A 26,676-nucleotide genomic window follows, 5' to 3' on the forward strand; every position below is an offset into this window, starting at 1 on the left:
TTGTTATTCTGAAGGACTTGTAGGTTATTTTAGCTATTAGCAGTGTAAACTAGAACTTACAGCACCACTTCTCTCTTCACTTTTTGGCCGCAGACCAATTAAGTCCACAACTCCAACACCACTGAACCTCCTCATCTTAGTCATGCAAATAAGCAGCCTCGTTCAGGGCACAGTGAACTTGTGTCCGCATCTTATCTTTTGATTTGTCCCTGTGCGTCCTGCAGACATTAAACTCCGTGACTCCTCAGCCTCAGCCTGAAGACTGCAGCATTGCGTTGTTGCCTAGAAACCAGGACAAGAACCGCTTTATGGACGGCCTTCCTCCAGACAGATGCCTCCCCTTCCTCATTACGATAGATGGGGAAAGCAGCAACTACATCAACGCCGCTCTCATGGACGTAAGTTCATTCTGCGCAAAGACTTATTAGCAACACTGATTTTGACATTAGCGTTCTGTTAAATACTACTTAATAACACTAAATACCTGAAAACGTGTGATACATGAATGAAGACACTACTGGTCAAACATTTTAGAAGGGTCAAGTGGAAAAAAAAATAGGACAAAGATCCTTCCCTGGGAAATGGAGGTTTTTCTAAAACCTTTGACCAGTAGAGTACATGCAAATTATTTATTTATGCACGTGTTTATTCAGTCACTCACACACACACATACAGTCTCCCCTCCCTGTTTGTGTGATGCTGTGTTTGTGGTTTAAGCACAAGAAAGCTAGAGACAAATCCAGGTTTTGCTTTAAAGGAAAAAGATGCAGCGCAAGCATCATTTAAAGTGGCCTATGACAAAAATATAATTGTCCAACTGTCCCTGTCATTGTCAGCCATAGTTTGGGTTTACTGGCATTTGTTGTCATAGAAACAATACAGCTGCGAGGGAAACTTGTGCAGCTTATTTTCATGGGAAAGCAGGAGGATGTGGACGAAAAGTAACTGTATTTAGGAAATAAATGGCTCAAATATCTTACAATTTGACCTGAGCTGGGCATACATCATTTGGGTGTGTTGTGGATAAATGACAGTGACACAGTGACCATCATGTTGTGTACAAAATATAGTACTTTTTTCCTCTGTCGTCTCCTGAAACATACTTGTATTTGTAGTGGGTGCAGCACATCATGTATTATTTGCAATGGTGAGTAAAGAAACCTAACATCTAGGGCAAAGGTAGTGAGGTTGTGATACGTCTGATGGACATCAGTGCAGTTTGTTTAAAAAAAAAAAAAAAAAAAACCCTTCAGATCCCAGTTATAGTTAAACTTCACTTTGGCCTCTCTCTAACCAAGCTGTCAGAGGAGTTCCAGGTAATGAGGTTTCACTTCAAATACTGGATTTGTTTCATGGCTTCGCTGTCTTTCCGCCACCAGTTTCATGTTTGCCATTGACCCCCACTAAGCCCCCGACCCACCCCAAACCCCCACCCACCCCTCCCAGCCTCCTTCACATACACACGCGTGTCTTTGTCATCTCATGTTAGACCCCACAAGTCATTGACAGCCGTGCCACACGTGTCACTGCGTATTAATCCCACCGTCAACTTCAGTCAGTTCCTTAGAACATGCTTCTTTTATGTTCCTGATATTGTCAGAGCTGAATTGAGAAATGGACTGGAAGTTGACACTCATAGGTGTTTGTGTATGTGAAGCATGCTCCTCACCCACTGCATGATCATGCGACCAAACATTCGAACCAGTGTTGTTGTCGACCAACCCCGCCCTGCGTGAACGTGTCTCCTATCAGCTCCCGTTTTAATACGGAACCTCTGATGTTGCTTGTTTTGATTTACTTTCAGAGCTACAGACAACCCGCTGCCTTCATCGTCACTCAGCATCCTTTGCCCAACACCGTCAAAGACTTTTGGCGCCTGGTGTACGACTATGGATGCACCAGTCTGGTGATGCTCAATGAAATCGACCTAGCGCAGGTATTTGTCTTCATCTGCCGACAGAGTGTGGCGACGAGAAGCGCTTTTTACTAATTTTGTGCACCACTTTTTACATACAGTCATGTTTTTATATACACTGTATATACACATGTATTTGCTGAAGAACAACTAAATGAACTTACAGCTCCCATGTCGCTTAGCTTTCCTCCAAAAGCCGGGTTCATCATATAGTTGTGGGCTATGTCATGTAGAGTGACCATATTTTGATTAGCGAGAACCAGGACACTCTGCTCTGCAATAAGATACTCTGAAAATTCAGAAAATTGTTTTCCAGTTTATCGCGGGGGATATGTTCCCAAAATAGCCCGCAATAAGTTAAATCCACGCAGTAGGTAACTTTATTATATATGTTTTAAGGCTGTGAAACTCCTCACCATACACTTTCTACACTTTTTCAGACAGGTATTAACATTTTCTCACATTTATCTCATGTTGAAACACTCAAAAAAGTTCACATTTGAATGCTCAACCTATGAGGATGGACACCAGAAATTATTAAGTGACTCACACGTATTTCACTCCTCTTCACCCTGGTGCCGTTCGGCAGTACTGTAGCGTTTTTGTGTCCTTGTTAAAACATATTGCTCCTGTCGTCGTGTTTTCCTCCTCCGGAAGTCCAGCTTTTTGTACGGCGGTTAGCATCCTCCTATGCCTTTTGGGTGCGGCCGCAGGTGCCTTTGACGGTGCAGAACGTTTCGTCGACATTGTGGGTGTTGTCGGGGATAAGACTTGCAAACATACAGCACTTCAGAGTCACACTGCTAGCGATCAGACATTTATGTCAATTTGGCAAGGCTAACGCATTCTGTACTGGACAGGAAGGCATGGAGGAGATTGATTGACAATGGTCTACAGTCCCTTAACCAATCAGGATGCAGAACACAATGCACTGTTCATACACTGTTTTAAAAAAAAAAAGCGCTAAAAACAGCGAGTTTTGGGGAAAAATTAGCCCTCCATAGTCTCAAGAACTTGTGCATGACGTTTTCAGTTTCTTTCAGAGACATCAACTCGGCAAGCGTCTGAGGATTAGTATGTTGTGCTTTTTCTTTGGATTTTTGGCAACACTAATTTAAAAAGCCGCTCACACGGCAGCCTCTCAGGGATTACGTCATATGCAGCAGATCGCCCTAGTGCTGGTCAGGTTAATGGCCCAGTGTAAAACAATGAAAACCAGGACATTTCCATCTGATCATCATTTGATTAATCGCATTAATTAATTATGATTAATCACCATTTGCAACTATGTCTCAAAGATGTCCATTTTTACTGTATTTTACTGAAAGAAAGATAGGTGACAGGGCAGGATTATATATATTTCTATGCATTAACAGCTAGATATGAACTGGAAATTTAAATCAAGCTAAAGGATAGCACATGTGAAAATCTATTTACCTGACACTAGTTTCTTTAACAGCAGCAATACATTTGAATCCCACTTTAACTTTGTCTTTATGAGCTATGAGAGGTTGAGTTCAAAGATAAGCTGAATTCACATATTGAGTGTATATTCTTGGCATACGCAGCAAATTGCACTTCTGCATGAAGTGTTACAAAGTGAGTGATGAGAATACCCACTTATTGATTTTCCTTTGTATTTCTGTTTATTTAGACCAAACATACACACATAATTAAAACAGGACAGGCAGGTGAAAACAGGATGTTTGGCGACCCTGTGTCATGTCCATGAGGATTGAAGTTTTACCTTCATGACGTCATCTAAACCCAAAACATGTCTCTTCTTCTCAAACGTGGAGCAAGTTGCAAGCAAGTGACAGAGATGATAGATTTTTCTCACAGTTGGCGCTCATAACCAAGCTCGAGAGATATACAGCATCATTCAAAAGTCACTTTTTCATTTAAACCCTAAATATGTGTGCTTATTCTGCAGGGTTGTCCCCAGTATTGGCCAGAAGAGGGCATGCTGCGCTATGGGCCCGTCCAGGTGGAATGTATGTCCTGCTCAATGGACTGTGATGTGATCAGCCGGCTCTTCAGAGTCTGCAACCTTACCAGGGTGAGTCTTCACATGCTGTACTGATTAGTTTAAGTCTCATCCATTCATATATGCCGTCTCCATCCATTGCTTGCGTTAGCCTCAGGAAGGCTACTTGATGGTTCGTCAGTTCCAGTACTTGGGCTGGGCGGGACACAGGGAGGTCCCGGCCTCCAAGCGAAGTTTCCTCAAGCTCATCCTGCAGGTGGACCAGTGGCAACGTGAGGGGGAGGAGGGAGAGGGAAGAACCATCGTCCACTGCCTGTGAGTGCACGCCAAACATTCCATAGAAGTCTTAGCACTTTGCCTAACTCCTTTGGTTGTGTGTGCGTGTTTTGCAGAAACGGAGGAGGCCGTAGTGGAGTATTCTGTGCCAGCAGCATCGTGTGTGAGATGGCCAAGAGGCAGAGCGTGGTTGACGTCTTTCACGCCGTCAAAACGTTGAGGAACAGCAAGCCCAATATGGTGGACACTCCGGTGAGTCGAAACAAGACTTGGGAATGTAATCAGCTTGGAAGCATATTGCGTACAGAGTAGCATGCGAATGTAGATAAAGCGGCATGATTCTGATCACTCATGATACTCATGAGCTTCTGCCTTCTTGTGGCGTTAATAACAACTAAATCAGGTCGCCTACAGCCACAGCTGGCGGTGTTTTTCGATTCAGCGCTAATTCAGATTGAATAGAAGCGTTAATTTACAGTAACTATATACACAGTATGTGACAAACGTAAGTTACTGTAAGTAATAATATATTGCTTAGTAATAGATGTAATTGTATATGGTTGGCATAACATTGCATTATTGTCATTATTACCACAGCTGTAAGTGTTATGTACCATGAAAAGTATGAATTCTCTGCTGTTTGTGTTGACAGGAGCAGTACAGGTTCTGCTACGACCTGGCCCTGGAGTTCATAGAGTCCTCATAAACGACAGAGGAGGAGGGGGGAAAAAGGCCTCGCCTCCTCTTGCGTAGCATGCTGTCATTCCTCACAAACCACGCCACAGCGTCACCTAGTGGTGGTGCACTGAGGAGCGGACTTTGGATGGACTTCGCCATTCTTATTGTACAGCTTCATGAGTGCCAGTTTGGACCCTAAATGTGCTGGGGCCATGCATTAATGTTCAGTCCCTCACCAGAGTTGCAGTACTCCTACCTGCCCTCAAGGGGCCTCCCCAGCACTGCAAATTAGTACAAGAACTTTTAGATTAGTTCTGCAGTATCATTTTAAGTTTTTTATTTTTATTTTTTTTATATGAGCCAAAATACATAAATAGAAGAAAAAAATGTTAATGAATTGGGTGTGCTTGTCATGTCGACACTGACAATAAACGTTTTCATGTTGAGTATTATTAGGTTTTTACATTTGTCATGTCATGAAGAAGTTAATAGTCTTACAAAATGTGATTTTTTTTTTTTAATGTGTAAACGTGTAAGTTGATTTTCTCTCAATGTCTTTGTTGTGCAGATGGACTGAAGTCTTCTCTGCACCCTGAGCAGTTAACGGTGAACACTTTATTCAGTTTGAATTGAGGGCTGGGCCCGGGACTCTTTCAATTTGAACACCTTATTAGAAATCCCAGCTGACGAGCTCCTTAAAGGTGTAAGGACTAAATGCTGCATCCTGACTTGCCAACCAACCTATTTGTCTTTTCTATGATTTTGTTGTGTCGTAGCTGCGTGCGTTTTCCTCCATAAGCCAAAGACTTTGGTGTAAATATGTCTATAAGGTTAAAGCACATTGTTTGTATTTATTGTTTACTTGCATTGCTTGTAAGAACAATCATTCTTCACTCCACGTTTACGCCACCGACACCCGAGTGGGGTGAAAGTGTGACGTCACGGGCCCGTCAGCAGAGGAGAGTGTAAGAACCGAGCTGTATATCGGAGCATTACGGTACTTTTTTGTTTTGTTTTTGTTTCAGTATTTACTCTGTAGTATTGTCTTGTTTTCACTTAATGAGTCTGTGATGTTCCTGTGCTTTTCATTTTGTGCAAACATCACTTCCTCCGTGGTCAGTGCTGTATTTTTGCATCATCAGAAAAAGACGGGATAAGCGTCGTATTTATCCCAGGCTTAACGAGTGAAACAAAACGATTATTGTGCCTGATCATTTTGTCGCGCGTTATGACGGCAGACGTTGAATGCATCCTCATGGACGATCAATGTTTCACGTTGACTTGTGCTTACTGTTTTTGCACAACCTTCATTCAGAGAAAAAAAAACATGTTTGTAAATAGAATGAGGGGATGTTTGCTGTAAATAGACAGTGAAGAGTACATTTAAAAGGCTCTACTGTACAGTAGAGACGTAACTTGACGGCTGAAATGTTAGATCAGTTCTGTTTGTACATAGAAAAACAAACGTCGGGCTTTGAAATTGTTTGTTGCCGCCTGTACACAGAACGTTTTAATGTTTATTCTATAGGTGGAATCGAAATTGTCTTATTTTCTGCATTTTTTTTGTTTGTTTGTTTTTTTTTTTTTAAAGAAAAGATGTGGAGCAACAGCGAGTTAAGGAATCCAGCATTCCAGTAAAAGTGAAGTAACGACCATGATAGAAACGTTTGCTACGAAGCCGGTCTGAATATAAAATTATAAGATATTCATAGTTCTTCTTGTCTGTAATGTTTGGTTTCTTTGCTGTAATAAAAAAAATACCACTACTTTGAAGACGACTGCCGCATGTAATTGATAGCAAACAGTAAGGCTCCACACGTTACAACTTTAATATTGCAATGCTTTGCCTTTTGTACCTTTTTAGGGCCCATAATTCAGCAGTTCATAACATCCGAGTTGACAACGTGGACTGTGGAGGCGCAGCAGTGCATGCTGATAGATGAGTGGGGAGTAAAGCAGGTACAGTAATCCCTCGCCACTGTGCACTTCAAATTTTGCAGCTTAAATAAATCATAGTTGTTCTGGAGTTGACTACGGCCTATTATTAGTCCAAATATATGCGTATTTAAGCAAATGTTATGTATTTTTGGCCTAAATTAAGCATAAAAAGGCTAAATTAACTCAAATACAAATATAAGGCATTCAGAAGCTACACTTAAAACATGTGATGTGTAGTATTCTACACTGGTCACTAGATGTCAGTAATGCTACATTGATGAGACAATACCTGTACAGAACCTATATGTAAAAAAAGAACGTGATCTGTCTGGACATTGCATTATTGGAGCGAGTTATTACCTGGATTCTACTAGAATGAGACGTAACTGTTGTTACAGCAGCTTTAAATTATCTCACAACAGGCACAATGATAATCCTCATAATAACACAAGCTACTGTTGCGGCCATAGCTCACAACAAGCTAAAACTCAACTCTGTCTGCCATTATATATATATATATATATATATATATATATATATATATATATATATATATATATATATATACTTAAACAGGTTTTCTACGTCATAACTAAAATATTCCATTTATAAAGAAGGAATCCCACTTTGTGGAAATTCACCTTTCAACCATACAAGGAATTACTGTATTGGTAACATATGGTGTCCGGCGGTGGTGTTCATTTTGTAGTTTCTCGGAACCCCCGACGTCACTTCCTGTCCGTCCTCGAATCTGCTCCCCTACAAGGTAAACTTTTAAATGGCTAATTTTCTCTGATAATGTCTACTATTGTGGGTAATATAAATGTAAATGTGACTGCATGGCTGTTATGTAATGTTTAGATGGCTCTAATATTAAAAAGAGAATATATTTATTCTTAAACAGGTTGAAAATATTCCATTCATAAAGGAATCCGCCTTTGTGGAAATTCACCAATCTATCAGTTACCGGCGATAAACAAGGGATTACTGTATGATAGCCGTTGGAGGTGTTCGTTTTTTAGTTTAAAAAAATGCAATTTGGAGCGACGTGCATACCTTTTAAAGACAAAGTGGTTATATGCTACAATATCCAGACTTCTGTTAACGACAAAAACCAGAATGCAAAATCAGTATGTGTCAGAGCCCTGCTGCTTTCTTTAAAAAGTTTAATTAGCATCTTTATTTACAGATGATAGATGTCAGTAAAGAGGCAAATTATACTGTTAAACACATTATAACAAAGCAGGAAAAAAAATATGAACAGAAATGAATGGTTGAGTCCAAACCTTGCATAAAAAAAAGAAATCTTACTGGGGTAAACAAACCCTGAAAGGAAATCTCAAATGAATCTTATAAACATTAACCGATCTGTAAAATGCCGTAATATTGAACAGCAATGAAACACTAAATAATACATTCATTATTTTCACTACCCTGCATGCTTTCTGAAGAGCTTATAAAATCATAAAAGGAGTTTCCAAACAACAAAAACATGGTCAAGCGCGTAAAATAGTTCCATTCAAATTAGGCATATATTATATATTTATATATGTATAATTTTGTACAAATACAGAATATTTGGCATTGATATTTATCCCCATATATCTAACAATTCAAAATAGATTTAAGATAACCACCTTGAAATGCCGTCAAATGTTCCAAAACCTATAAAAGGCCTTTTTCTTTTTCTTTTTTTAAAAATGATTATTAATACTATTTAGTTTTTCCACCAACGTCCACAACACGACACACTTCTCCACCACAGGCAAACAACAGTGTGACTGCTCTCTCGCCTCATAAATCATCATTAAATGGACAAAAAAACAAACAAAAAAAAAAAAGCGCCACCAAGTGGAAGGAGCACTTTTTCTCCCAGTGGTGCGTTCAAGTGGAAGCAGTGCAGTGGTGTGTGACACACATCACAATCGTAGCGTTCTCCGTGTCAACCATGTCAAAGAAGCTTATTGCTTTTAGGAGCAGATAAAGCTGTGAAGGTGTCATCAATGCGTTTATGAGGAGAGAGAGCAAAACGATAGAAGGACATCTTTGCAGTGCGTAAACAAGGAGAAAATTCAAAGTAGAGTGGGGGCAAGAAAAAAGGGTTCTGTCTAGTGTAAGTGTGTGTGTGTGATTGTCACAATAATAAAGAAAATTCCAGAACTAAAGTGGATAGACTGAGCACCTGTACAAACGTCTATGACTTAATGTGATTGGTGCCTCAAAGCAGCTTCTGACGCACATCTAAACCCCTCATCATACACACACACACACACACACACACACACACACACACACACACACACACACTGCATAGTATGCAAGCATGGCCGCCCAACAATGCCTCCTATACGTCATGTTTGCAAGAAGACACTGTGAGGTAACATAGGCTGGGATGACACTGCAAGGTCTTGTGAACAGAAGAAAAGCAGGTGTCCCTTAAATAGTGTTTACCTCTTTTAGTTCTGATTTACCACTGTTGTTAAACCAATTGTGTACTAAAATCTGAGCTATCCATGGGGATTATGTTCCAGGACCACCAGCGAATGGCAGAAGTCCTCCTAGCTTGATGTAGACATGAACCTCCGACTTCAGATCAACATTTGCAATAAACGGGACTGTTGTAATTATTAGATTTGATTCAGCTCCAGAACTCTCCCCTTCTCTCTTCAATCGCCATTGTTCACTCGCAATACAAGACAGGTTTAAGCCCTAAATATGCCTGTCACACTTATTTAACGCATTTAAATTATAAAATGTATAAGTACTCACCACCGATGTTTAAGCTGCACCCACTAAATTTAGAGGAGAAAACAGATTAGCACACACGGTGTATGAGCAGCATGTGTCCACCTCATAAAATGGCATATTGTGGTGTGCACGAGTTTGTGAGGACCAGACAGTTTTTTATTTGACAGGCACCAGTCATGATCTATGAGAAAACTCACGACGAGCTTGTCAACCCATTGGGAAATTGTAGGAGGTCATTACTTACTCGGAATACTAAAGTCATCACACAGCAACTTAACACTCAAGGTATATACAAACATGTACAATACAAGTTTTAAAAAATAAAGTTTTCCCATAATGCATTTGAGTAAAGCATTTCATTTTAGGACAAGCAGTGTAGAAAATGGATGGATGGCGCCGCAATGCTGCCTCTGTCCAATAGAGGAGCCCAGAGCCCAGAGGGAGACTGACGTCATTGCAACCCCCCAAGATCAATGCGTTGTTCAGATGGAATGTATTGTGGGAAAACTTTAAAAGAGTTGTTTTTTTTTTTTCATTTCAAACTCATATTGGTACATGTTGGTATATTTGCCGGGTATACCTTTTGAGTGTCAAGTTGCTGTGTGATGAGTTCAGTGTTGTGAGTGAGATGACACGGTGATTCAGACTGTTATATTGTTATACTGTGATATATATATAATGATCTCCTGCAATTTCCAATGGGTTGTACAAGCTTGTTGTGAGTGCACTGATAGCTCTTGATAGGCTCCTGCCAGAGGAAGAGCTACCGTTTCCTCACTGACTCGCGAGCGGCACAGTATTTTGACAATTAGTAGTAGTTCTGAAGTAAAGGAGATGTCACGAGATTAGAATTTAGCCATAAATAAGACGCAGGGTTCAAAGTTTAAGAAAAAATTAGCGGCTTATACACCGGAATTTACGGTATGGGTTTCACTTTTGCGTCCTGCAGCGAATATCATGCATTCAAGGACGGCCGAACAAAGTGCGAAATCTGAGCGTTTGATGAAAACACAGTATCAGTGACCCATAAAGACATAAACATGCAAACATTGTATGTTGTACATTTCATTTGTATTATCACAGATTTAGGAAATTATTACCGACTTAGGGTGGGTGAGATGTGCTTTTTGTCCCCCCAAAAATGGCCTATTTTTGTAAAAATAAGATGTATGTATATTTTTTATAAAAAATCTGTGACTTTGCGAGGCTGTAAATGCTGGAGTAAATGCGTGAATAAAATGCAGGGTTTCCAACCCCTTTTTTCAAGTTTGAGTAAAAAAAAAAATCTTGAAATTGCTGATTGATTACAGTAAATACATTTTAAAAAAGAATATATTATTTAGCTGCTTGACAGCTTGACGAATCTGCTTCATTGGTCTGGTTGTCTTAAAATTAGCATGCGGGTCTTTGTGTGAGTGACAGGAAGAAAACCTCTGACTCACTCGGGGGAGAAGTTGTTTTGGTTTGCACTCCATAACACTCCCCACCGGATGTGAGACAATTTGAATTTTTCAGCATAAATTCTGTCATCAAATTAGTGTTTGCAGTGTTCAGCCAAACTTAAAAACACTTAAAACCAATAGAATTGGGCCACTTGAACCTTGTAGTGTAATTCCAGCCTTTGTGTGGGACAACTATTGCACTTTTTGGCAGCTCCTCTTTGTCCAGATTATTTTTTTTTTTTTTTTACTAACAATAAATAAATAAATAAAAGATACACAAGTGAAACTTTTAAAACTAGCTGTGCACGCCGTGCATCCCGTGTTGGATCTCCTCTCCGAAAGTCATCGGTGTGACTCGCGCCCAGTTTGCAGCCCTTTGTAATGCGAAAGAGGAAGTGTTCTCCTCACGCACATTCACATCTTGCCAGCATCACACTGTAAGGCACCTGAGGAATTGTCACGTACATAGTTGCCAAAGCCCCTCTCATAGCAAATATATTTGGCTTTCATTTGTTCATGTGTGCCAAGCAGTACCATGATTAAAGAATAGCCCCGCATGATACCAGTAAAGTGTGATGGTGCACGCAACAACACGTTAGCTCAAGGGGTGTCTTTTATTATTTTTTTACACCAATACACACCCAACTTTGGGCCCTAAAACCCCGTAAACGTTCATTCTTCACTTCCACACATCGCAACACACAAATCTGCTTGTAGTAGGTAGTTTTTGTCCAAGCTTTCATATTTTGTTGCTGTCGTGACGCAGGAAAAAAAACAACCAAAGCCTCTCTTAAGTATGTTGTATGATATATAAATTCAACCTTTCACTTCACCTTCAATAGATAAGAACCCCCAAAGGGACAAATTTGTTCACACGCCACCCCCAAATTGAAATACTCTTGGAACTTGTATTATTAATGTATTCATTTGTACAAACCACTGCATGAGTTGCACTGTTAAAGCGTAAATAAAGAAGATATTCCATATAGTATAGACCGCCCTGCCACTAACCCCCCCCCCCAAAACCTCACCGCGCCCCCACAGGGGGGCCTGCTCCACTATTTCAGAACCACTGACTTTGAGAAATGTCCTCGACTCAACATGCACAATGTGAAAAAGGAAAAAAAAAACAGCATTTAGAGAAACTATATAGCCAGTCTGCTCTTTATCTTCAAGTTAAACAGCGTAAATAAGATCAAAAAAGAAGAAATGCCCTTTATTAACATTATAATTGTACGTAATGTAATTCTAATTGTACAAAAACAAAGCGTAAATACACCATCTGATGAAGCCTGCAGAGAGATTAGATGGTAGATTTAAGATACTGTATTCTACCCTTACACGTGGCATGAAAATACACCACCTGGCTTAACAAGTCACTTGAAATACGATATAATTGTGACTGTAAACTAATGTCCTACTAGACTCAACCCCGAGAAGAAACCTGAGAGTCTGAATGAAAAACATGTGATTTTTCGCCCATAACCTGTAATGTAACTACAGGAAATTCATCATGGTAGATGACCACAACGTATCCCACCGAGTTTAAGTGAATAAAAGCACAATTAGTGGCTTTGCCTAGTGGGGACGATGGCGGGATTAGAATTAATAGAAAAAAACACCGGTTTACTAAAGCAATCTCGTTTTCTCAATGCTCGTGTTGCATTTAAGGCCAAAGGGAATTGGAAATTGGCAGAAAGATTCCAATAATCTTATTTCACCAGCATACAAAAAGAATTGTATCCATCCCGCAATATGAAAACATTTCCCCGTGAACAAAGCAGTGTCCATAAAGGCATGCTTGGATGAGTTTGGTGTGCACAACCTTGACCTCCAGCCATTGCGGTTCATATGAATGAATGATGGTAAATTTATATAACAAATGAGTGTAGCCTCCCTATGATCGTGAAAATTGCTGTTTTGTTGTTGTTGTTGTTTTTTTTAACATACGGTTTCTTTAACTCCATCCTCATTTATCCATCTAGCCATCCATTTTCTGTACCGCTTGTCCTCACTAGATTATTGATTATTGGGGGGGGCGGGGCATGTTTTAAAAATATTAGTGATATTTTGCTTTGCCAAAGCAGGAAAAAACCCAAACTGTATAAATGACATTAAAGCAGGGGTGTCCAAAGTGTGGCCCCAGGGGACATTTGTGGCTCATGGTTTGTTTTTTTTGCAGAAATAAAATTTTAAAAACAGTAAAATGGGAAAAAGACAGCGAAAAGTAGAGAAAAATCTGAAAAAAATAATAAATACAAAGCTTTGTCTTTAAATAAACAGTATATATATATATATATATATATATATATATATATATATATATATATATATGCCTGGTACAACTAAAGGTACATTTTTTTGGACAAATGTAATGATGATAACAAATATCAGAGTTTAATTTAAGAGCTGATATCTAGCAACTTCTATGGTTTTCTTGATAATAACCAAAATCACGTAAGTTCTTACATGAATAGCTATAGCATTGTACTGGCAAAAAATGTAACTCTTATGAGGTATTTTTGTTGTCACTTTTATATTTGTCTTTAGTCGTATCAGGCATTAAAATGAACAAGAAACTGAAGAAATGAGAGTGGTTTAATAATTTTATCCATGACTGTGTGTGTGTGTGTGTGTATATATATATATATATATATATATATATATATATATATATATATATATATATATATATATACTTTTTTTTAGCATTTTTACCGAATTTTAAAAAATATATAAAAACCTGAAAGTGGCTCCTTGCATCTTTTAAGTTTTGAAAAAAAAATTGGACACCCCCTACATTAAAGGAACATTAAGGAATAACTGTTCTGCTTTTGCTTGCAGGCTTAGCCCTAAATTTGTGATGCTATGCACTTCAGCCAACGTGGTGCATGTAAGTGTTCCTGGCTGGTCCACCTATGTACATTGATCTGCAGTCGCCACGGCAACAACACAGACACAACTCTCCTTGTGAGAACCCAGTGTAGCATGCACATGATTGTAAAGCTGCTATGTTAAAGTCAACTAAGGAGCGAGGGCCAAGAGCATTGCAAAGATGATCCTTTCTAAAGTCACAATCGAACACACATCACCGCAGAGACAGAGGACGGGGCACCATGTTGATAAATCTCTGTTTAAAAAGTCCTTGAGTGTGTGTGTGTGTGTGTGTGTGTGTGCGCGCGCGTGTGTGTATATGTGCACATAGGCCTGGTTTAAGGACAAGAGTTGGAGAGTAAAAAGCAGCACCATTTACTATAGTAACTGACCGGTGTTCGTGTCATTTGCGCCTTGTCTTTTCACGACTGAATGACTTTTTTTTTTTTTTTGTTCAAACTGAACTAAATGTTGCAGCGTAGAAGCATCCCCAAATCAACCAACAATGCATCAATACTAAATGTAGATTGTAATGTAAATCAGTTAGATTTATCACAATATTTGAACTATGAGAGGCCTTAGGGGCAAAATGAATGACATGAAGGAAAAAAAAAAGTGTCCTTTGCAGTTCAACTGCAACATTATCACATGAGCTTCATAAACTACATTTCCCTTGGAAATACAAACATGAATATCATAAGGCGCAAAATACTTTTTTTTTGTTGTTGTTGTTTACCCTCAAACCTTTTTAGTTCATACACATTTGTTTTGCAATTGGAACACATCCAGCAGCGAAAAATACAGTTTGTATGTAAAGTTGAAATGGGACGTTAGAACTCTAAAGTCAAATGGATGAAAATAGAAATGATAATGAGTTTTATTTTCCTTGATTTCCCTAAAAAAAATGTATCCAAGTTATTTTAGGGATTTGAACTTCGCTACCACACAGTATGTTTCTGTGGTAAAGGGTTATTTAATATGAAAGAATACAGGAATTAAATGGTGATTTAGAGGAGGAGTATGTCCTCATGTGCTAATGGTAACTGAAGGGTTGCATATTGTTGTAGAAATCTTCCAGCAAGCCCCTCCCCCCATGAATGAAATGTTGTGTAACATACAACATCAGAAAGTGAGAAATGGCAGCTGCGAACTGGTGTTGGCTGAAGACGGCAAACAAACAGGAGATCAAGCATGAATCCGTGGACCTCAAAGCCTGGTCTGAGCTTCCGGGATGTAGATCTCAATGCTGTCGGCCCGCTCGGTGGCTGAGTTCTGTCTGAATGACGCTGCTCGTTTGGCCGCCATGAGCCGTCTGCGGGCTTCCTGCCGCTGGCGGTCCTGCAGGTCCAGGGATCGTTCCCGCATCACGCCGCCACGCCCCCTGGCAGGCCTCTTGGTAAGGGCAGGAATCCACTTTCGCTCCTCAGGTAAGAGAATGACATACTCTAGATGATAATTCTGGAAATTGTCCATATTTTCACCACATGGTACAGTTCACTTCCTCACAGTACACTTTGAAACACTAAACTTAGTGAGAGTACTACTCTTGAGACTTCTGTTAGTCGGTGTCAGAAGCGGGATGATTAGTGCGATATGCATTCTGCAGTACTATGACTACTAGGGTCATTGTGGCAATTTTTCTCTTGTAAATCTTTTCTGATGATACTAATACTCTAGACTTCCTAGGCAGATGGAGTCAGAAGTGGGATGATTAGGCCCAGGCCCCAATTTGAAAGATCTAGGGACAGGTTAAGTATAATTGATGAAGCACTAGGATGACAAGGAGGGGCAGGTAGTGTGATTGTATAGTATAGAATCTTCCATTCACACAAGTTTGGGCTCTGTTCTAATGACTCTTCTCTTTATAATCTTGTTGATGTGTAGATGGGCAGAGAATAGGTTTTTCTTGGCTTTACATCTAAGTTTATAGTAATATTCCACAGATATTTGTGACAAATGGTGTCAGAAGTGGGATGTTTAGCAGTTTGTTGAACCTTGGGAAGGATAAGGGCATAGTGATGTGCACTGTATGGTACTATAATACTTTGACCAACCCATTAGACCCAGGTTTGAATTTGAGTCAGGATGGAATTCCATGACAAATGGCATCAGAAGTAGGATGGTTGGCAATGGGACCTTACAACAGGTATCGCAGATAGGAACAAGGTACCCCCTCTGAAGGGGTAAGTGCGGTAGTGAGCCTAGACACTGGTTCAATGCTTCACAGTAAAACAATTTTTAAAGACTAAATCTGGTTCAGGATACATTAATGTTAAACGGTGTCAGAAGTAGGATGGTTAGGCATGAGGACCATTTCCCAGTTTAAAGGACCCTTGAACAGGTGAAGCATGATGGATGAAGGTTAATCACAATGGTGTACATCTTTTTAAAATACTACTCCTTAGACTTCCATGACAAATGGTATCAGAAGCGGGATGGTTGGCTGTTGGCACGTTGATGTGTTTTTACCTTCTTCTCCGGACTCTCCACCATCTGCCACTGGTTGTTCTTGATCTGTTGCAGCTCATCAAACTTGGCAGTGACGTCATCAATGGAAAGCTGCAAGAGGTCCCAGAATCCAGCCAGGTCCTGAGAAGTGGGTCTGGGCATGGCGCTGGGGTCCTTGATTTTTGTCAACAAATACATAGTTGATAAACAATATCTTAACATTTCAAAATCTACCAACCACAATTTGTGTGTACCTTATGGAGAGAATGCATTTTAATGGCTTTTGCCAGGGCTGCCACGAGGGGGCAGTGCAGCCCCAATAGTGCTTAATAGTATACGTCACAGCACTCGTGAAGGCTTCCAGTAAAATGACTTGATACTCATTGCAGTATACAGTACAAGTAAATCAGAATATCAAAATGTTGCAAAGGTATCCCAAGTACCACAATGTCCATGTTTTTCTATTTTGTTGACATCATGCTTTTGCTTCAGTCCATACAGACACCCTCTTCAATCCAAGCAATCTAAACTTGTCACAGCCAATGAGAGACTTAATTCATCACGCCATTATCTGTGGGGTGAGACGTGACCCTGAATCAGCCAAGAAACAGCAGCACACATACACAAAGTAGGTTTTAACCACCCTGTTAAAGTCTGATGCATATGCACTAAAATGTGCACATGCATCTCCACACATATTATGATACTATTCTGTTATGATATACAGTATGCAAGGTGTACGACTGTAAGGGAAAATTAAGTGTGTCACAGGGATTGTGTCACAATCTTCATTTGATTGCTCTCCCCTTTGTTAAAACTGCAGCCCTATGTGTTACTATGTAAGAAAATAAATCTACTGCCTCTAAACATTCAGAACCTGAACTGCCCTGTACCTATTGAAAAGAATGAATGAAAATGAAACAAAAGTGGGTTTGGGGGCGTATTGAAGCCCTCCAACAAGATACCAATGTCAAAACAATACATTCAAATGAATAAATATAATTAAAGTAAAATGAAAAAGTCAGATGCTAAAATACAAGTAGTTTTTGTCTTCCTTGTTTGTTTTACAAAGGTCAGAACATGTCTTTTTGATAGAAAAAAATGTAATTTATAAAATAGACAAGGAAATAACGCAAAGTGGGGAATAATCTCTGTGTACACACACCAAGTGATATTGTAACCAATCAAAGGCCTGCGTACAACGATTGACATGTCAGGGCCAGGACACATACGTCAGAATGCTATTTATAGACTATAGCTCCGCTTTTAATACAGTCAGCCCCCACAAACTCACAAATAAGCTCCTCACACTTGGCCTGTCTCCCTCCCTCTGTAACTGGGTGTTTAACTTTCTCACAGGCAGACCCCAGTCAGTCAGAGTCCACAACCGCACATCCAGCTCAAGAATTGTGAGCACTGGGACCCCACAGGGGTGTGTGCTGAGTCCACTCCTCTACACGCTCTTCACCTACGATTGCGTGGCCTCCCAGAACAACACCAGCATCATTAAATTTGCGGATGACACTACAGTCATCGGCCTGATCACTGGTGGTGTTGAAACATCATACAGAAGAGAGGTGGCGGACCTCATAGCTTGGTGTCGTGATAACAATCTCCTTCTCAATACAGATAAGACTAAAGAGATGATCATCGACCCAAGAACAAGGGAAAAGGAGCCGCATAGACCCCTGTTTATTGGTGAGACTGAGGTGGAGAGGGTGAAAACCTTCAAGTTCCTTGGCACACACATCAGCGAGGACCTCACCTGGTCTCACAACACCCAACAAATTCTGAAGAAGTCCCAAAGGAGACTGTACTTCCTGAGAAGACTGAGGAAATTTGGCATGTCCACCAAAATCCTGAGTTGCTTCTACAGATGCACTATCGAAAGTGTCCTTACCGCCTCCATCACTGTTTGGTACGGTAACTGTACAACACGTGATAGGAAGGCACTCCAGCGGGTGATCAAGACCTCACAGAACATTGTTGGGGCAGCCCTCCCCTCACTGCAAGACATTTATACATCTAGAGTCCTACGCAGAACACACAACCTCATCAAGGACAGCACACATCCACAACACTCATTATTCACACTCCTACCGTCAGGCAGACGCTACAGGAGTTTGAAGTCCAGGACCACAAGGCTGGCAAACAGCTTTTACCCACAGGCCATCAGGCTTCTCAATGAAGCACTCAGACACGCCACACGCAACACACACTCATAGCACTTTATTTATTTATTTATTTATTTGTATTATTTACTTGCATTAATGTCTCTTCTGTTGTTGTTGCTTAATTTCTTGGTATTTATGTATATGTGTTTATGTTTCTTATGTTCTTATTCTTTCTTGTGTTTTTCTTTCTTTTCCTTGGGAGAATGAACAGAATAAGATTTTCATTGCATGGTATAACTGCTGTTTTACCATGCACATGACAATAAAACTCTCTTGAATCTCTTGAATCTCTTGAATGTGCATCGTCCAATGGATAGCAAGAATCGTCCCAGACATATCCGGGTAAAGACGACGTTATTTGATTGGACTCCGAGAGTGAAATTGTAAAGCTAGCAAAACTGCACCTGTAGTGTATCAGTCTGTTATTTCGGGTTTTTGTGATAAAAAATGGGTTTTAGTCGTGGATATACTTTATACTAGTGTACTAATATGACTTATTGCTGTAACTGAGAAGCACACTTAATTGAACAGCAGTCATTGAACTCAACAGCCTGGTAAGTATAGTACTTTCATTTAATATCATTATTTAATGATGCGCGTGGACCTGTTGAATTGTGTTCATTGATTTTTATGAAACGTCATTAGTAATGGCAGTTATTCTAATATGGCACATTTTGACTCGCTTCTAGCTAAATGAGGTGAGCTAAAAAACAAGATAAAGACACTTCTTGTCAGTATGGATGTACATTTCTACCCCACTGCCTGCAGCACCCACAATAATACATTATTGTTAAATGAATACCCTTCAAAAGTTAGCATGATTGACTCTACAAAAGCAGAATTTTATAGCGTTATTTGCTCCTATTAGATGTTGTGTGAGGTTGTTGTAGAATGTACACAATGGACACAGGCCCCATCACATTGGCCCCCCCCCCATTTTTTACATATTAACCATTTTTTGGAATTATCGTAACTTTTCCTTCCCATACGATGCCCCTGACAATGTAACAGGGCACTCTTAAGGGGTGTTTTAGTGCAGGCAGGACACCACAGGAGGCCTTGGTGTGGAGCGGTGACATGAGGACAAAGCAGCGAGATGGAGTGGCAGTCCATTATTCAGACTCTGAGGTTCAATTCAAACTGCTGCCTATGTGCATTAATGGAGGGCTCAACTCCTTCCGATTGGAATTCCCCTTTCGTTTCCTCAGGGCTCGACAGCAGCGGAGGGACCGTTTCGCTATTGATTTCTGCGGTCTATTTCTGGAGGGCGAACAAGAGCCGAGTCAGGCTGAACACCTTTTCCAAGCTCAGGCGAAGAGACCCATAATACCCATAATGCAACTTTCTAAGAAGCAAATTAATAGCATGTTGTCTGATACAGATGGGATTTACAACAGTTCATAAAGGTTGTGTTACCAATCACTCACCAGATTTTGCTGACACAGCCAGTAAAATTGCTGAAACTTTTGGGACATTAGCAGCTGAGCACTCCCCACCGCACTCCGGATTTTCCCGAGAACTGCGTGTACACACACAGAGAAAAGTGACAATCTTGAGTAGTGTCACTCACTACGACTCAATTCAAGTCAAGGTGTAATGTAAGATGGTCTTTCCATTCAGCACAGACAGCAAGCATAGTGAATGCTCTGTAGGGGTTAAGGATGGACATTTAACTTAATTTTCTCGATCAACTATGGGACAAATTTACAATCAATTTGTTGGTTTCATTTTCATTTTTAAAATATAATTTTAATCTGTGTTTTTCCTCATTTAATACGATTAATCAACAATTAATTCCACATAATCAACCGAATTATTAATGGTATATTAGGCAATAAATATCACACTATTGGTGAAAATAAAAAAAATTGGTGAGTCCCGAACAATAAATTTATTATTAATTTATTGAGAAATATTTTTATTTTATTTTTTTTCTTCTTGCATCAAGACATGATTAATCTGTAATCAATTCCACACAATTATTCATGATCATTTAGTGGATAATATAAATTGTTATTTTGATAATTATAATATTTTGAAATGTAAATTTTAGAGAAAAAATTAGCCATTTATTAGCAAAGTAGGTTTTCTTAATAACTTCAAGACACGAGGAATCTACAGTCGGTATCACAAAATTCAAAAAATTTTGTCAAAATTGTTTAGACTAATTAAATGATACATTTATATTTTAATAAAATTTTTATTTTCATTTTTTAGTTATTTATTTTATTTTAAAATATTTTTTATTATTACATTTTTAGGCGGCAGAAAATACTAAGCAAGGGTTTTCCTCAAATGACTCAAAATGTGATCAATCAACAATTTCATAATTCAGCAAATTCCTCCTGGTTAATTCATCAATATATTTTTTTATTTACTATTTTTATGAGAATTTCAGGTGGCTGAAAATATTTCAGCCACATCAATCGATGATTATGTCCATCCTTTCTCAAAGTAACACATGTAGCTGATGCTTCCTATTTACAGTACTGTACATTGTACTGTCTGTGCGGCCCCCACAACGGGTAAAGTTACGCCAAACAAAAGAAGGATGCTTACTCTCTTCCGACAGGTCATGCTCTTCCGCCTCCCTCTCCATGTCTTTGCACCATCCCTCCAACCTTTTGGTTTCATTGTGAAGAAGCTGCATGAACCAGCCGCCATCCCTGCGTAGAGGAGACACTCGGCCCGTCTCTGTGGCCTCCAGGCTGGGTTCAGCCAGCCACGGTTCAGGCTGTGGGCTGGGAGGCCCGCTGGAGGCCCGGTAATCCTCCCTGTAGCTAAACAGGCCCTGTGTGCGCACCGTGCGGATAGCCCCGTACTGCGTGGGGGTGCTGGGTTCAGAGTGCCGACCAAAAGCCCCACCAAACTGCAGACCCTTGTCTTCCATGGAGGGGAAGCCCTCCAGCTCCATGTCGGCTTGCACTGCAGTGGTAACACTGTTGGAACGCTTGATCCGCCCTCGCCTAAGTGTGCATACGTCATGAAGTCAAAGTGAATCAACATCGCAGATTTGAAAAACAAAAATTCCACATACCGTTTGTGATCCTCCACCTGGATACCTATTGAGTGAAATTGAGGAAGGCCTTTACTTTCAGTTTCGGAGTCTGTCACAGTTTCCACCTGTTGAGACATTCTAATCAGAATATACAAACAAACTCTTGGAGTGATTTATATTAATATGCCGAAGCAAATGTGGTTATGTATTGGCGTTTTGGTGACATTGTTGGTATGAAATTCATCTAAACTGAACTTTTATGACATTACAACAATGATATGCAGGTTAAAAAATCCAAAGCGTCTCAACTCTATGGATAAACAGTTGCAGGTTTAGGCATGTGGTGGAGGTTCGGGATGTGCATCATAATCAGATAGTGTAATAATGTCTCGTTCAGTGGTGTTAAATCGATAAATTACATCGTGAAGCAACTGAGGTAAAATGGAATGCAGTACATGGCTGCAACCAGCAGAGGTGCTGTTTAGAAGACCAAAACATACTCAGCTACAGGAAGTTGAGCTACTTCCACATAGACCTCCACTATGGCATTAATTTGCTCAATATGACACTTTCATGGAAACAGAAGTTCAGAATATTCACCCATCTTGTTAAGAATGCGGAAACATCACATGATTATTATATTTCCTACTGCCGGTCAAGGAACTTTTATCAGATTTACATCCCTAATTCAGACTGAGTGTAGCGAAACTAATATAGGTTCCAATGAATAAGATGTAAATACTTGAAATTGTTATTAAAATAGTATACTGGCTTCTTTAATTGGTTGCAACGTGTATTTGGCAGGCAGGGAACATACAGAAAGCTGCAAAAATGAATGAATTAATTATCTCATTAACAACTATTTTGGTAATGTTTTTTTATGGCAATATCCTCTGATTTCAGCCTTTCAAATGTGAATATTTTAAAATTTCCTTTGCCATCCGTGAAAGCAGCCCTATTATCTTTGTGTTTTAGGCAAAACAAAATATTCACACACATCAGCTTTAACTTTGGAAAACAGTGATTGAGATTTGTGCCTCTTTTCTGATATGTTGCAGACCAAACCACTAACTGTTTGTGTTTAGCTCATATTGATTGGGTCCATCTAGGGCCTAACCGATTACTCGAATAATTGAAACAAGCTCCAGATTAATCCACTGAGAAATAATCGTTAGTTGCATCCCTAATACTACTCTTCTACGGTCTATATACCTGTATCCCGATAGAGGATCGAGGGGTTTTGAGGTACTCCTCCGCCTTGGATACCAACACTGCTTTGTCACATGTCTGGATGGAGGTGTGGCTGCCCAAAGATGCGTGCCTCTTGGCCGCCGCAGACTCTATGGCCATCGTGACTGCCTTGGAGCTATCCAAGCTGTCTGTGGAACTGTAGATGGGACGTCCGAGGCTGTCAGTGGTCCATAGACCGCCCCGTGGTTGCCTTCCCTCCTGGTAGGCATCTTGGGTAGACTCGGTGCTGCTCTGGGCTGTCACAGAGATAAGAGGCTTGGTGGTGGCACGTGGGGGCACAGGAGGAGGGGGAGTCTTCTTGTAACTAGGAGGATATGAGACCGCTGGATAGCACAAGCAGGATGACAGGACGAGGACAAGGCAAAACAAGGGCAGAGAATGAATAAAAGCAGAACTTAAAATTGAAAAAAAGCCCAAAAACTGTAGGCAAGTGACTGAAAAGCATGATGGCAAATCAGATCATTTGTGTATTTTAGCAGGGAAAAGGTCATTGAGGTGATGCGGACGTTCCATAAGTGGCAAAGCAGCAGATTGCTAAATGTCTGCGGTTATTGGTGGAAATGAAATGAAGGCTAATAGAGGAGATCTCCCCTATCAGGTGCTGATTCATCCACATGCAACTTCTCTGGATTTCTAGTCATCTAATTGGCTCACAAGGGAACATTCTAGGAAATTCGTGAGGACAGAGTACTCGATATAAACAACAGTGGTGGGACAGCTAGCCATTACACCTCCAGGAAGTGGAGAAAATAAGTCTCCCTCCCCAGCCTCCTCTCTCTTGGGAAGACATTCCACATCCGCTAAACATCTGATTAAAATGCGTGTCACAAGACTTTTGTTAGTTTTCTTAAGTCAAATTAATTGTTAGCATGTGTTTACAGGAATAATAATAATAATAATAATATCAGTACAATACTTAAAATCCGTAATTTGTATGTAAAAATTCTGAAACATGTAATCTAATAATCTAATGTTCAGCAATCAGATGGTATGGACTAAATGGAATTCCGACATTAGTAAAAGAAATTCAACATAAATCAATAGTCGTAACATTTTTCCAGACAAAATCTGCCAAATGTTCCGCATTCTGACACCCATGCAATAATTCATACACAGTCAAATATACAGATTACTGACTAAATAGGCAATCTGTTGCCTGCTAAAACACATACATCGGTCTGAACAGGTGCAGTTGCAGCCCTCAACACACACAAACGCAGACTTCATTGGATTTGAGCTAATTAAGTGCAACAAAACCACAGGAATTCTGTTTAGACAAATCCGATCACAGACTTGACTTTCTTCCAGCTTGAAGGGGGCTGCAGCGCTGCAAGAAACAGTGGGTGGATTCCAAAATGAAAAGAGCTCAGTGACTCAGGCAATATGAAACACCACCTTGTCTATTTATACGTCTTCTACCCATCTGACATCCATTCAGCACTGAATTTGTTACAGACTTCTTTGCCACCTGCTGAATGTTAGAAACGAAAGACTGCTTTCCATGTCGATCTTTTTCAGTCTTAAGTGTGAGGATATGCTAACATGACAACCATAGATTTTTTTGTTGTTGTTTGGAAAGATTCACTCATACAGTAGACTACAACGTCAAAGTAGACTGCAGTACCCAGAGCAAAGCACGGCATGTATTTGTTTTTTAATTTCTAACCGTGTATCCTCAGACTCCGGTTTGGGAGTGAGGTCTTGCCCCAGGTGGAGGAGTTCAAGTATCTCGGGGTCTTGTTCACGATTGAGAGAACGTTGGAGTGTGAGGTCGACAGGTGGGTCGGCGCAGCGTCTGCAGTAATGTGATCGCTGTACTGGACCGTCATGGTGAAGAGAGCTGAGCCGGAAGGCAAAGCTCGCAATTTAGCAGTTGATCTATGTTCCCACCCTCACCTATGGTCATGAGCTTTGGGTCGTGACCGAAAGAACGAGATCACGGATACAAGCGGCGGAAATGAGTTTCCTCAGTATGGTGGCTAGAAGAGATAGGGTGAGGAGCTTGGTCATCCGGGAGGGGCTCAGGTAGCGCCGCTGCTCCTTCACATCGAGAGCAGTCATTGATGTGGCTCAGGCATCTAGTCCGGATTCCTCCTTGAGGTCTCCCTGGTGAGGTGTTCCGGGCATGCCCAGCCAGGAGAAGGCCCTAGGGCAGACCCAGGACACGCTGGAGGGATTATGTCTCAAAGCTGGCCTGTGAACGCCTTGGTGTTCTCCCGGTGGAACTGGAAGAGGTGGCTGGAGACTGGGAAGTCTGAGACTGCTGCCCCCACGACCCGGACCCAGATAATCGGAAGAAAATGGATGGATGGATGGATGGATATCCTCAAACGGTACTTGACACAACAGGAACAAATATTTTGTGACTGTCCGTGGTTTATGGTACTATCTGCTCTGCATGCTTGGAAGGTTGGTACTAGAGACCTGGTAGTAAACTGTAGTACCTGTTTTTCCCAGTGGGAAAGCGTGGAGTAGAATGGTGCCAAGCGGCTTAGGTACCACGCAGACGACTACTAAAGCAAGGACTTCATACGTAGCATAGTTTTCTCATACATCCCAGTTTTGAAAGTAATTCTACCTGTACCTCAGATCTTTCGACCCTCTTGCGTATGTCATCCTTGAGGGCCCTCAAATGCACAACATCATTAAGAGACTTAAAGTACAAAAGTCCTCAAAAATTCAGCTAAAAGCCTGGTTGTTGTATCCCGTCCTTTGTTGCACCCAGCTCTGCATACTTGTATTTGAATTTGCTGCATAGATCGGTCAACACTGAAGGTTGTGTCAGGAATAAATCAACCTGAATGTCATTGCTATCCAATGTGTGTGTTGCTCATGGCTAAAATGTTCTGCGAGTACTAATAAGATGAGAGTGAGAATCCTCAATCCTCACATGAAAACAATTATTTGGACACATCCTAATGGCAGTTCTCCGGAGACAGCTTTTGACCAGTTTCCAAAGTAACCCACATTAGTCTGCCACAGGTCAGACACGGAGACACCCTCCTGCAGCTAAAGACAAAATAACAACCTTACTCTTGCTTCTGATGTCATTATCTCTTTCTCCACAATGACCTGTTGCCATTTCAAGGCTGCATGACTCAAGTCTTGTCAGAAAGGTGGAGACAATGTCACCCACAGAATAGCAACATAGAATAACGCTCTTGCACTAATTAACTGGAGATATGTCACTTGTATAAACTATGAATAAACAGCAAAATAAACAGTAGGATGAGTCTGTAAGAACGGAACTTGAGCACCACCTTGCCTTTTGCTTTTTTGACAGATAAAAATGGTAACTCATACCCCAACAGAACTGCACTTACATAGCAGAAATGCTATGTAATTTCTCCAATGTCCTACTTCATCTGTGTGGTTTTTCACAAAGTTGATTATACAGTCTAACTAAAACTCTCAGGAATCTGTAGATTTTTTGTTTTTTTCAGATTTTACCACCCAGATACTCTTTCATACATCTCCTGTAAGTGTATAAGATGTACAGTACGACAGGTAGCATAAAGTAAAGCTAAAAGACAGCAACTGATTGGTACCTGGTGGTGGCTGAGCACGGTCCACACTGCAGGAAGTAGGGAGGCGAAACTGAATCCCTGTAAGAGCCAAGCACAACCAGTTATTGGAGGCTCGTCCAAGCGTGAAACAGATAAACACACGCACACACACACTGGGACTACATTTACATACAGACTCGACTTGAGTTCTAAAGCAAATATTGACGTCTTCTCCTTGCAACCATAGTTTTTAAATCAGTGAGAAGCCGGCAGAAAGAAACACAGTTACTTGAGATTTACTGCACAGTTCTTTGTTTAATGAGCTTTACGGGTGACCTAACATGAAGAGGACATAATAATTTAATGACTAGCTTTGCAGCTGTATACTAATTAGTGTGTAGCTCATAGCTTTACCTGTGTTTCTTCTGCTGCTGGCAATAT

General features: G+C 40.4%; 3 protein-coding genes across 35 annotated transcripts in view; 2 read left to right on the forward strand and 1 right to left on the reverse strand.

The window, feature by feature from the left end:
* The window catches only part of ptprk (protein tyrosine phosphatase receptor type K), a 99,285-nt gene extending 92,662 nt beyond the window's left edge, over positions 1-6,623 (forward strand). For 14 of the 24 annotated variants that reach the window (XM_054760854.1, XM_054760860.1, XM_054760863.1 and 11 more), the window contains 6 exons: positions 225-398; positions 1,805-1,936; positions 3,849-3,974; positions 4,054-4,217; positions 4,295-4,430; positions 4,831-6,623. In XM_054760854.1, coding sequence (XP_054616829.1) covers positions 225-398; positions 1,805-1,936; positions 3,849-3,974; positions 4,054-4,217; positions 4,295-4,430; positions 4,831-4,884 — 786 coding nt within the window. In that variant the 3' untranslated portion in view covers positions 4,885-6,623. Of the gene's footprint in view, positions 1-224; positions 399-1,298; positions 1,317-1,804; positions 1,937-3,848; positions 3,975-4,053; positions 4,218-4,294; positions 4,431-4,830 lie in introns of all 24 variants that reach the window. The other 10 variants (XM_054760850.1, XM_054760853.1, XM_054760859.1 and 7 more) reach the window with 1 other exon arrangement.
* An 865-nt stretch (positions 6,624-7,488) lies between these two features.
* LOC129172721 (disks large-associated protein 2) overlaps positions 7,489-26,676 on the reverse strand; it is a 73,916-nt gene continuing 54,728 nt past the window's right edge. For 3 of the 4 annotated variants that reach the window (XM_054762740.1, XM_054762741.1, XM_054762739.1), the window contains 7 exons: positions 26,278-26,334; positions 22,691-23,052; positions 21,518-21,603; positions 21,040-21,446; positions 19,908-19,999; positions 16,328-16,480; positions 7,490-15,280 (listed from right to left, as the gene is read on the reverse strand). In XM_054762740.1, the coding sequence (XP_054618715.1) occupies positions 15,065-15,280; positions 16,328-16,480; positions 19,908-19,999; positions 21,040-21,446; positions 21,518-21,603; positions 22,691-23,052; positions 26,278-26,334 (1,373 nt within the window). In that variant the 3' untranslated portion in view covers positions 7,490-15,064. Of the gene's footprint in view, positions 15,281-16,327; positions 16,481-19,907; positions 20,000-21,039; positions 21,447-21,517; positions 21,604-22,690; positions 23,053-26,277; positions 26,335-26,676 lie in introns of all 4 variants that reach the window. The other variant, XM_054762743.1, reaches the window with a different exon arrangement.
* The window catches only part of LOC129172722 (cytospin-B-like), a 95,462-nt gene continuing 76,307 nt past the window's right edge, over positions 7,522-26,676 (forward strand). For 4 of the 7 annotated variants that reach the window (XM_054762748.1, XM_054762753.1, XM_054762751.1 and 1 more), the window contains exons 1-3: positions 7,522-7,560; positions 14,926-15,285; positions 16,382-16,934. The gene's annotated coding sequence lies outside the window, so the exon portion shown is untranslated. Of the gene's footprint in view, positions 7,561-14,925; positions 15,286-15,654; positions 16,935-17,974; positions 19,035-26,676 lie in introns of those variants that run through there. The other 3 variants (XM_054762746.1, XM_054762747.1, XM_054762745.1) reach the window with 3 other exon arrangements.

This window comes from Dunckerocampus dactyliophorus, chromosome 19 (assembly GCF_027744805.1).
Source record: "Dunckerocampus dactyliophorus isolate RoL2022-P2 chromosome 19, RoL_Ddac_1.1, whole genome shotgun sequence".
Taxonomy (NCBI): Eukaryota; Metazoa; Chordata; class Actinopteri; order Syngnathiformes; family Syngnathidae; genus Dunckerocampus; species Dunckerocampus dactyliophorus.